The sequence below is a fragment of the Lathamus discolor genome, chromosome 6 (assembly GCF_037157495.1).
Source record: "Lathamus discolor isolate bLatDis1 chromosome 6, bLatDis1.hap1, whole genome shotgun sequence".
Classification (NCBI taxonomy): Eukaryota; Metazoa; Chordata; class Aves; order Psittaciformes; family Psittacidae; genus Lathamus; species Lathamus discolor.
In genome coordinates, this window is record NC_088889.1 from 48,904,438 (window position 1) to 48,916,965 (window position 12,528).

Below are 12,528 nucleotides of genomic sequence, written 5' to 3' on the forward strand. Positions count from 1 at the left end.
ATAAAATATTAAGGAGAAAGGAGAGATAAACTGAGGTGAAATGTATAGTCAAGGCTTGATGGGAAAGTACGTGAAGCAGGTATTGTGGAACACAGAAGATAAACAAACAGACTGGATCAGTATGAACAACCAAAAGTGACAATTCTTTTTTCTATTATACAGTATGTGATAATTAAAGCATTCCAATTGAAAACTCCAGCTCTAATTTGCAGGGAACCATGCGTAAATGTATTCTGGTCTCATAGCAATCCTGTGGTTATGTCTATGTCAGCATGTAGCAAAGCCCAGGAGGTGATCTGCACAGTGAAACACCTAAGACTGTATGCCCAAGTGTATGAGTTTCAAAGTGTTTTCCTTTGGACTAGCTTCAGTCTGATCAAATGGCCTGAAAGATTCCTACTATGTTGGACCATGTCTTCCAGTTCATGCTTCATGTAAAAAGAATCCATTTCATGCTTTCTGAAGTTGCTCCTTGATGTGAATCAAGGCGTGGTTAACAAGAATGATTGGTAGGTTTGCTTCAGAGTGTCCCCCTGAGCTAAACTAAAGAACTAATATATCTTCTGCATAGCAACTGTCTACATGCATGGCTAAACCAAACAGCTTTGGATGTGAATGTCCAAACATTGAGAACATTTGGTCCTAGATTCCAACTTTGTAACTCAGACATATTTTTAGTAATAGCATGGTTGATTTCTTTGGTATCATTCAGCTCCTACTGATTACTCCATTCCTTTTACAAGTTGCCTAATAAAGGCCTCAACTTCTCTTTTGATAGCATCTCAATAAAAGGAATGTGAACATCATAAGCCACATGAAATACATAATCAGATATGCTAATCCTCTTTTAAGAAGCTACTGAGATTGCCTTTGCAAGTAAATAATAACCAGTTAATATTCTGTAAAAGTGATGCCTTTGATAATCTCAACTCCTTCATTTACTCTAATATCTCCTCTCTCTAAACAGTTGTTCAGCTACCAGAAAAGCTCCAGATTATCTGATCTGTATCAGGCCATGAAAGAGAAATATATCATTTGGCACTCCTTGTGGTAGTGTCCTCTTCCAACCGTCTAATTTAAAGTTCCTGGTATCTTCTCCCTCTGTTGCCCAATGTGAAATTTTATGATGTGTAAAACGATGTTCCTTACAGATATCAGGGACTCTTCAAAGTTGTCACTTTGAACATGACAACAAATGTTATCTGTATGACAACCATATGACAAATCGTTCTCCCAGATTTGTTCCAAAATCCGATGTGTCTCATTCCTGGCTAGCCTGCTCACTTAAGAAAGTTGTCCGTCCACAGTGTGGGTAAAAATCTCCATATGAAAGACAAATGTTAATACTCTATCTGCTTTCCTTTTCTCTTGATGTGAGCCACTCCTCTCTTTTTTTAAAGTGAAGGCTTAATCAGTAAAGAGCTTTCTTCCCTAAGTACACCCATTGACAATGAAAGCTTTATTTATCCGGAGATAGCAAGGGAGATACTTCATAAATACAAATACAATATATGGGATTTATATAGATGTGCCAAGAGACTCACAGCCTAACATAAATTTGTCTCAATTAGGAGTGTCACATTTGATGTTAGTTGTGATATCTGACCATGCGAGCTAGCTCAGTCATGTTTCAATTCTGTAGTCAAGACAAATTAAAACTTGTATTTGTGTTAAAATCTAAGCTGACTTTTCAAAACATGACCAATTTATCACCTACTAAACAGGATATGCTTCATCTTAACTAGTATCTCAGACTAGACATATAATTATAGAATCACAGAATCATTTAGGTTGGAAAAGACCTTTAAGATCATTGAGTCCAACTGTTAACTGAGCGCTGCCACGGCCACCACTAAAACACGTCCCTAAGCACCACATCTGCACATCTTTTAAATACCTCGAGGGATGGTGACTCAACCACTTCCCTGGACAGCCTGTTCCAGTGCTTGGCAATACTTTCACTGAAAATTTTTTTTCCTAATATCCAGACTAAACCTCTGTTGAAACTTGAGATAATATCCTCTCGTCCTATCACTTGTTACTTGGGAAAACAGACCGACCCCCACCTCACTACAACCTCCTTTCAGGTAGTTATAAAAACGCACTATGGTCTCCCTTGAGCCTCCTCTTCTTCAGACTAAACAACCCTAGTTCCTCCAACTCTTCCATGTAAGACTTGTGCTATATGTAAACCCTTCCCCAGCTTTATTGCTCTCTTCTGGACATGCTCCAGCACCTCAATGTATTTCTCGTGGTGAAGGGCCCAGAACTGAGCACAGTATTTGAGGCGCCGCCTCACCAGTGCTGAGTACAGGGGGATGATCACTGCCCTGGCCATGCTGGCCAGAGTTTTTGATACAGGCCAGGATGCTGTTGGCCTTCTTAGCTGCCTGGGCACAAGTTGGTTCATGTTCAGCCAGCTGTCAACCAGTACCCCCCCCCATCTTTTTCTGCTAGGCAGCTCTCCAGCCACTCTTCCCCAAGCCTGTAGCATTGCATGGGTTGCTATGGCTCAAGTGCATAATTAATATCTCGTCTCTGAATACTAATCTAGATGGACAATACCTAAGTGTATTTGCTCTTGCTGCATTAAGAAAATTGTATTAGCCATTTAGCAGCTCTTCAAAGATGTATGCTGGATGTAGCAGAGGGAAAAAAAATTACCTTCATGTTACCCTGCAGACAATGTTCCAAATTTCTGCCAGAAGGATCATCTGTGAACAGAGAAAATCCCATGTGGGATGGTTTCCTCATTCCTGTCTCCTGGTTCAGTCGCTGGATGAATTCATCGACTGTTGAGGAACCATCAAAACCTACAACCTGCAATGAAAGAGGAGTCAGTTGATGATAGCTTTCAAGAAACATGACATTGATGGATATCACAACTACTGAAGTCTAGTTTCCTACAGAGTGGTGTCTGAGGATTGACTGCCAGCTCCAGTGACAGCACTTGCATATTGTCTCCTCTCACATTGCATTCTTTCTTGTACTGTGAATCTTGTGATATCTCTCCCTTTTCCCCAGCTACCTTTTCTTCCTATGACCTGTAGAGCTGAGGCTGGATTCCCTTCATTTTCTCAGGAAAAATGGCTAAAATGGCAAGAAGGAGAAATAGCATCTATCTCCCAACATCTGATACATACAACACCATGGTGCCACCCACATGAAGGAGGCAGGTTATGATACAGGCCTCTAGTGCCCAGAAGAAAGGCAGCTGTGGTGGCTCACCTGGTAGGTTCCGTTCATGAAGTGCACTGGGATGCTGAAGGGGAGTGAGTGGTGGTAGGGATTTCTCAGCAGGATGGACACAATCTCCATCCGGGAGGGTTTGGCTTCCCGCTCACCAGTCTGCACAGTGCGGTCTACTGATCTCTGGCAGTAGATGGCATACTTGCCTATTTCACTCCTAGGTGAAGATGTGGAAAAAAGCCACAAACATGCTTTAAATGCCATGTCCTCTCCCATTTCCCATGCCATGACAAAGCATTCTTCCCTCAGGCTTTTGCTCAAGCAAAGATACATCTCTCTGCAGACATCCTCATTCATCTCTACACACTAACAGCTCAAGTGAAAAGCTACAAAACAAACCCCAGCTCCAAGGATCTGTAAAATTAAGGTAGACAGTGGACTCTCTAGGAAGTGCAAGAGCATTCCCTGCTCCTAGATGGACTGGATATAGTATAGGAATACCCTCTTCTATACTCTGTTGCCATCATAGTATCCATTAAACCAAGACCAGTTTACCCTCCAACTCGTCATTATACCAGCAGAACTCAGTTACTATCGTGTCAAGTCCTGGTAAATGTTAACAATAAGTTGTAATGCATTGGTCTCGCAGGATTATATAAATTGTGTTTATCAACTTACATAGTTATAAAAACTCTAAGTTTCCATGTATTAATCCTATCTGCCAATCAAGAGACTCAGAGATTCAAGGCTCAGGTTTGTTGGTAGTTCAATACAGCATAGGGCTGGTTGCTGATACGATCAGTTTACTATCTACTGACAAAAGAGCTGCAATGAACAGCACCAAAAGGATATGTGTCTCTAAAGCCAGGCACTTACACCTTTTGCAAAAATGTTTAGAATGCATATACTGAATAAATTCTGAAATTGAAGGATTTATATGAATTTATAACTGTGCTATCACTTTGCAGGGGAAATTAATTTCATTCAAGATGCCTTCAGAAGCTCAGTACATGATTAAATCTCCAGTTAAATTCCTCCAAGCAATATGGAAGTCAGGAGCTCTAGCTTTTTATATATTTCATATATTGCTCACCTTCCCAGTAATTCATTTACACAATTTTCAAATTAAGGATCTTGCTTTGATGAGAAGCTGTTGTGTCTGTCTTCCAAATGCTCCTGAGCCTTGTGTCTTCTAACCTAGAACTGTACCCCACTGTTCTTCCTCTCTTAGAGACCAGACACATACACTAAGGTCACCTTTCATGACAAACAATAGCTAGAATGAAGATCTAGTGTAAATCTAGACTACAGGCATTATGCAGTGTAAACATTCTAGTGTACTGTTTGCTGTATGAAACAGTGGAAGACTATCTATTTAACTGGTCAAGAAACAGCCATACCTGCTCCATCTAAAGAGACACAAGTCTAAAGCTAAGCAGAAGGACCTAAGTCCTATTTAGCAACTGCTCTAAATATAACCTAAACTGATGAATATAAGCACAGTTTGCTGTTATTTCTGTATGCTTTGGTGTGGGGTTTTTTTCCTAGCCCTAATATTGTTTCAGAGCTGGACTGTATACATACATTTCCTCTTTGCTTCTACTTACAGTTTATTTGTTATAAAGGTACTCTGAGGCTAAGAACCTGGCAGACCATCAGCACAGTAATGCCTGAAACTAATGCAAACGAATTTCACAGAGCCCAGCTCATCCTTATGAAATTTAATAGCTCCTAACAGTAGTGTAGCTCCACTGCTGAGTTTGTGAGAATGGGCTCCTTTGAAGAGCTGGTAATGAACAAGTTTTAAGAGCTGATTTCTAGTACTAGCCAAGAGATCCCAAACATGTTGCCTTAGCCAGTGGAGAAAGAGCCTGAACATCTAGGAGTACCTGATATTTGTATTTTTGCATCTGAGAAGACATAGCAAATGTGAGACAGCATATAAGAAAATAGAAAAAAACTTGATAGGAGGACTACAGAGATTTCCTTTGCAATACCTGACTTTCAACTGAGTTCCAAGGAAGACTGGTAATTGAATAGGAATATTTGTTTGAAATGAAACCACTCTTTTACCTATGTATTAGCAACAGTATTTTGTTGCAACAGACAATTAGACATCTCCAGCTGTGACCTCCCAGCCAAGGGCACAGGGGGACTTGCTGAAGACCATATCACCATGGAAACAAAGAGCACAGCATGAACACGGCAAAACAACTTCTGCCTTACAGTAGATCTTGCACTGTTTTCTTATAAGGAAAGTGTTAGATGCCAAAGAGGTAACAGAAAACAGTACTAGCATGTATTTCAATTTTGTTATTTTTTCCTACTTTTTATAATGTTCTCTGCCCCACTTCTGTCAGTATGCCTACTAACCTGGCAGCAGTGTGTAATTACCTAAAATTCTAATAGTTCATTCTAAATAATTAATTTAGTTTTTCTGTTAATAAAAGAAAACGAATATGCATCAGCAAAAAAACCTCCCTACGTAGCTCTAGTTATATCTGCAGAAAGTTCTTTTGGTAGTATAAGTCGCTCAGTTTTGTGAACTAGCTTAATATAAGCGACAAAATTAAGTGATGATTGAAAGGGCACCATACCATTTGGAAGCTTCTGTTCCCTCCCTCAACTTACTGTTGCAGGTGTGTGTTACAAAATTGCTTCTATCTTTATCCACAGTGAACGCAAAAGGCAATCAGCTTAGCAGAAGAAAATGCTCTTACAGTCTTTACCTGGGGTCAGCATGTCGCTGCAAGTGCTGTTTGATGTACCAGAGGAAGTGATGTTGAGGTAGGAATAGAGGAGCACACAAAGCCAGGAGTTGCCAGCACTGTGAACATAAAACTGGACATCATTCTTGTTCTGTACTTCTTGCCTGTTGTCTTTCACAGAATACTGCAACCAAAATGTTGGATGATGTCTAACGCTTTTGGGAATGACCATTTTAGACATGTGGTTCAAAATGCTTCAAAGGGAAGTGATGGTCAGAGGACAGACTGTTCTTTTTAATCCCCCCCCCCCCCCCCCATTTGTAACTGCAGATCATAGCAAAGAATACACTGGTGAATTTTTATTTAAATTAGACCCATTACTGCTCAGCCAGATTTTATTTTCTCATTTGAGTTGGGAATATTATAATCAAGTATGTACATTCATGCTGCAACTTACTGATTTACCCAATAATTATAGTGCAAAAATCAGATTTCATGCTTAATAGTAGTATTAATGATTTGCATGCTGTTGATTAATTAAAATGAAAAAAAAAATAATACCATGTGACAATTATAGCTAGCCAACACAAGCTATGAATTTTGATTCGGAATATGGTCCAAATAGAACTGGTAAATGGTTAAATTCAAACTAAAATTTATTTTGCAAGTAGGTTACATTTGCGATGTTTTCCTTCACACATCAGTGCCGAGATTCTCTTTCCTCCAACACACCTTTAGTATTAGCACAGTTTTATGAGAACCAGTCTCATGGCTGATTATTAAAAATATGGCATTAAATAAAAAGCATTTGCAGAGTGGAAGTGACAAAAGGGAAACTGACCTGAATGACTGAGTGGTTCTGGGGTTGTCGGCAGCTGGTCTGTTTCACAAGCTGACAGTAAATTTCATTCTGCAGCTCAGTATGTGTCAAGCAGACCTGCAGTGCTGTCTGGGCGAGTGACACGTGGTAATCAATAGAGGGTGCCTCCACAGGGACATTGATGAACAGCTGACAGGACTATAAAAGGGTGGAAATTAGTCAATGGAATACAGCCATTCTTCTCTGGTACTTTCCAGACCAGGTTCTCCAGATGTATTACAATTAAATCTTCTAAATAACCTTGAGGGGAGGGAGGAGAATAAGCACTTTATTCCCATCCTTCTCTTTTAGTTGTGGCAACTAGAAAATTCATTCAACCTCCCTCAGCCTGAGGGGCTCACAAGTCAGCAAGAGACTTGAGGGGAAAGTGTGCTTCCTGTCTTCCATGCCTGTGCTTTACCTTGCTAAGACTGTCCAGTCTTACTGTTGATCTTACACTTGAAGAATGCAAAAATCAAATCTCCAATGGCTTCACCATTGGTCTTACTGACACAACTGAGTTTGCTAGTAAATTGTTTCTGTTTCCTTCAATCCAACTATTAGAGAGGAAAGGGGAAGATACAGCTAACTTTGAAGTGTAAAGCCTATGGGGGATACTGCTTCTAAACCTAGGTTCCCTAGAAGTAAAAGTTAAACCTCCAGAGGATCAATGACACTTAATACCTAATGGTCCTATTATAACTAAATGACCCAGCAGGCTTGTCTAAAGCAACCAATGGTGGCAGTAACTGTTGTGACAAACAACAGGAGCAAATAATGTTGCTGTCTCAACAACAGAGCAAAATAATTGAAACCCATCAATGTCTGTTTAAATACCTTGAAAAGTTTCAGAGCTTCAGTCTGCAGAGCCTCTGAAGGCAGAGTGGTGAGGGATGTCTGCAACCCATCTTTACTGTAGCACAACATAGGATGTTTCCACAGAGGGCAATCTGAGGTAGCAGATGGGCAAAAAATGCTGGGTCAGAAAGAGCAGACAGATAACAGTGTCCACGTTGAAAAGGAGCCCTGATGTAATGGCAAAGCACCCAAGAAAGTAGGTACTGAGATATGCCACATTTATCTTTGGTGCCACTTTACTGACTTCAGCAAAGCCTGCCATGAACAGGGAGTCACCAGCAGTATTAGCCATCAGAAGTATCGCCATTTTCAATCCTGCTATGTCAGAGCTTCTCATCAGCTCTGCATTCAATCAAGAGACACAAAACTCTGCCAGAGCAGCTGCCTGTAATGGGGATCTTTGTTAGTGCAAGTCACTATTCAACAGTAAGCAACGTTCACATACAGCTCTAGGAATACGAGTGTGCAGGAGAAGGGTATGAAGTACAAATGCATATGTTAATACACATTTGAGAACATGGTGCATAAACATACATGAATGAGAAAGTATCAAAGATGATGAGGAGCAGATGAGCATGGATGCAGGTGTGAGGGCTTACATGTGCAGACAGAGGAACAAATGTGAAGGTCAGTGTGCATGAAGAGAAGAACAGTGTGCATGAGTATATTTAGAGAAGAGAGCATGTATCTGTATGGTCAAGATTCCCAGGAATGGAAAATCAGGACTGACAATAACAGGAAAAATTAAAACCCCAGTTCTTTAATTTAATTTGAATTAATGTTACAGACATTTCAGGTGCTTTGATACATTATGTGACAATGTGATGGACTTATCTAGTTTCACTACAATACCTGTATCCTCTCTGGAGATGTTATTTTGGAACTATGGGAGAAGGACACTAGATCACATGCTGTTTTACTGCGAATCCCCTTCTTTCACCTTTGGCTGGATTAAAAGTGGGAATTGAAGTTACTTTTCCTTACGCTTTGCTACCATGGAAAAGAGTTTCTGGTTTCTACTTACTAGGGTCTCCCTCTGCATCCAAAAGTTTTCCAATGAGTTGTTCATATGCTGTGCCCACTGTGGCATTACTGCTACCAGCTGCTACAGTCAGATGGTACAGCCAGGTATTCTAGGCATAAAGATGAAAACAATACTGGTCAATTCCTGTTTTCTACAAAGAGGTTCAGTCTGTACACCCCATTTTTTCATTGATACCAAAAAGTCTCTCTCTCCAAACAGACTGCCTTTTATACCTTCTCCTGTTTGGTGCGAATGAGTAAGTATGTGGGACTCTGGTCCTGTGGGTGAATCACCAACGTAGAGTGAGATGAGAGAAGTCCTCCACCAGTGGCTTCATAATCTTCATCAGAGTCACAGGAACGGTCTACTTCTTCCACTTTGGACTCACGCATAAACAGATGTCCTAGGGGACACTGTAAGGAGGAGAAGCAGTTAGATAAATGCAGCTAACCTCCCACCATGGACATGGAACACTGGGAAAGAAAACCCAGGTCAAAATGTTAGCAGTTCTGTAAAATGTAAGGAATAAACTGTAATTCAGTGTTTAACTAATGTAATTATATAATCTTGCATTTCTATAGGATCTCTTTCATCAACTAAAGTACTTACAAGCTATGTTACTATTTCTATTATTTTTCTTGGGAGACCATCTAGAGGTCAGAATGAAAATATGCAAATAAAGAGGTGGCTTTTCCCATAAGGTACTATTTTCTTCCCATTATACTTGGCAGGGTCCTTTCCTTGGGGAAAGGAATTACCTTGTCTTCATGATTTCGATAGTAATAAAAAGTTTTTCCAATCAGTGCACACCAGACCACCTTAGAGTGACCATGCTTGACCTGTCAGGAGAACAAAGAAATACATGTTTTTAACATCAGCAGTGTTGTTGGAATGATTGTTTAGCATTTGAATTTTAATTCAACTTTCCCTTAAAACCTTGCATATATTATTTGTTCTATGCTAATATGAGCTCCTCTCAAAATATACAGGGCACCACTTCCAAAAGCAGGTAATAATTTGATGGGAAATAAGTGCTTACAGAAATGGATCTAAGATTTTGTGAAGTATTTTACCAATTCATCACAACCTGTCATGTCTGTATCATGAAATACAATATTAAGAATGACCTTTTTGAGATTATAAAACCAAGTCATTTCATCTCAGCAGGAAGTGACTTGTCAACCTGTAGTCTAGGGAACTGCTTCCTATTGCAGATGAATCAACTTTAGATGCAGGCTGTCTTTAGCCATCTTTAGATGCTGACCAGAATTACATTTAAAAATTCATAGTAACTTGCTATGCAAAACTAATATATGGAAATGGCATAGAGCATAAGAATTTTCAGCCATTGTACTTTCTTTGTACTACTGTGCATACAGTCTGTTATAATGGAAATAAATGCTAACCTATAACCATGCAACCCTATTTCTTTGAAACTCTCCTATAACACCAAGTCCAGATCAATGAAATGTGACATTTAATAGGATTTCCAGATCATTTGTTGGTTTTTTGTTTGTTTCTTCTTTCCTGGGACATGCCGTGGGTTCTGTTGAAGAAAAGCATACATAACCTAGATATTTGATATTACTTACTCTTTGACAAAGTCAGTATCTCTCAGTAGCCTTGCTTGTCTCATTCCTTATCATTTATATAAATTTTCCTGCCTCTGAAATACAGAAATCTATCACTCTCTTTCTTTCCCCATTTTTTCCCCCAGTATTAAAATACTGATTTCTTACTGACATTTACTGTGCAAACCAAGAAGCTGGTACACTGTCAATACTGAACTAAACTGAATAAAGTAAACAGTATTTTACCTTGGTCAGCCAACCTTTCACGGTGGGTTTAGCATCACTATGAGGAACACCAACAGGACTGGTCACTTGCACTCTGAGGATACTCTGTAGGACATGAATCCATTCTTCCAGGATATTGGGAGAGTCTGCTGTCAGGAAGTAGGTTCTCTTTTCTGTCATGAGCTGGAAGGAAAAGGAATGAGCCAGTATAAATATGCACAATACACAGCTTTTCTTCAGCTGTTGAGCTTCATTGTTCCATACAGATTGATTTTTTTTTTTTTTTTAGTGATTCAGGAGGGATTTTGGAAGGGGGATGAGAAAAAAGGTGCTAATGCTCAAAGCCCAAGTGAAAGAACTGAAACCCAGATAAATCAAACTCTCATGAGCTCTCTTGCTGTTTCTGTTGGATACTGTAGCTTTGTCTCCTCTCTTACACTTTCTTGTTTCTCGGTGCTGCTGATTTTTCATTTTAAAAGGTGACTACATAAATGGTTATTTTTTGCTGCCTTCACTTTATATTGCATTCTGCCTCCAATCGCTTGTGACTTTGAGAGGAAAGATGCTATGTATTTAATAGAACTAAGCCTTAGCAACTTCAGTTTCATAAGGGCAGAAGGTAGATCACAGGTCAGGCTATGAGCCTGTCATAAAATGAGAGAAACTTTAATGCTACCTTCATAATACAATCCTCTACAAAAATGACTTAAAACTGAACCCAGTGATAGGCTAACTTCTAATACTTCAGAAGTTGAATTCTAATGGGAATTCAATACTTCAGATGCTTCTTCAGATCCTCCAGACATGCAAAGTCAGGCTAGCAATCTTGTGAGAGGAATCATTCAGAAAGAGGAGATCCGAGGTGCTACCTGGTTTTATTTGTTACAAGAATCACTTTCCCCCACAGATTTCAAGCTCTCAGTCCTAAATGCAAAAAAGGAAAGTGGTATGGTGTAAAATAAAACAAAAGTAAAGGAGAAATTCTTTCAATTTCAAAAAACTCTATCTGGGTTACAATTTAGCTCTTTCCCCATTACTTATTAAACTAAATGCCTGGCTTGTGCCAGGCAACACAGGGGCCAGATAGAAGTTGATATCAATTAATATTGATATCAATTGGTACATACAGTACCATTCATCCTGAAATAAATGCTCTCTCATCCAGCCACTGAGTGAGTGGTTATCTGCAGGATAAAAAAGCAATGCTGACCTGGAACGTTTGGGACCCTTCACCTCTGACAATTTGGCACGAGGAATTCAGCTCCATCTGCCCTTGCGGTTTGCGGATAACGTCACTCTGAGGAAAGAAAAGCAAACAACTTTCTCAAAAAACATCAGATAGGTCTTAGAGTACTTAAATACAGCATAATATGCATGTGCAGGTTGGAGTCCACATTAATGAGCTGGAAAGGACAGCTTGCCAAGTTGAATATGAGACACTATGATCCCATTGTAATGATGAAGGAAAAGTTTTCTCAGTAGCGCAGACAATATAATGAGGTAATGATGACAGGTACTATCTTATGAGGTTCAGACTGGACATCAGAAAAAAAGCACAACAAAGCAACCAATCCTTTGTCACTGGGAAGACAATACAACACCAAACAGGTACCAAGACAGTGGCTGAATTTCCACCTGTGCAAGTTTTCAAGATTCAGCTGGACAAAGCCACAGGTAGTTTGATCTACAGCTAGTGACAGTCCCTCTTCAATGCACCAGTTGGACCAGTCCCTCCCAGCCAACAATCTAAATTCTGCATCTTTGTGAAATTACTTTTTATATATGTGTATGTAAATATCATGTACGTATAATTTGCTTGTGTATTCTGATGGATAAACCTACTATCAGAAATAAAGATGCATTGTGCCCTAGGATGTATTTTTGCCTGTCAGAATATGACAGCTGAAAAAATAAAGAAGTTGAAAATAAATCTTCTCAATATTCCTGACTTGTAAGCAAAGATGCATATATACACAGAAATACTGTGTAATTTATGCAGGTATTGGAGGAAATCGCTGTGACCAGAAGAAAAAAGTATGGAAGGTGAATATCCCTAAATATAATTCTCTGTAACGCAGCTAAGTGCAGCAGAAT

General features: G+C 39.5%; 1 protein-coding gene across 1 annotated transcript in view; it reads right to left on the bottom strand.

Moving 5' to 3' along the window:
* PLEKHH1 (pleckstrin homology, MyTH4 and FERM domain containing H1) overlaps positions 1-12,528 on the bottom strand; it is a 53,420-nt gene that overhangs the window by 10,237 nt on the left and 30,655 nt on the right. The window contains exons 13-22 of the mRNA XM_065686721.1: positions 11,645-11,731; positions 10,456-10,617; positions 9,397-9,477; positions 8,872-9,051; positions 8,639-8,747; positions 7,594-7,706; positions 6,739-6,915; positions 5,919-6,016; positions 3,229-3,406; positions 2,665-2,820 (exon numbers count right to left, since the gene is read on the bottom strand). Of these exons, the coding sequence (XP_065542793.1) occupies positions 2,665-2,820; positions 3,229-3,406; positions 5,919-6,016; positions 6,739-6,915; positions 7,594-7,706; positions 8,639-8,747; positions 8,872-9,051; positions 9,397-9,477; positions 10,456-10,617; positions 11,645-11,731 (1,341 nt within the window). The remainder of the gene's footprint in view (positions 1-2,664; positions 2,821-3,228; positions 3,407-5,918; positions 6,017-6,738; positions 6,916-7,593; positions 7,707-8,638; positions 8,748-8,871; positions 9,052-9,396; positions 9,478-10,455; positions 10,618-11,644; positions 11,732-12,528) is intronic.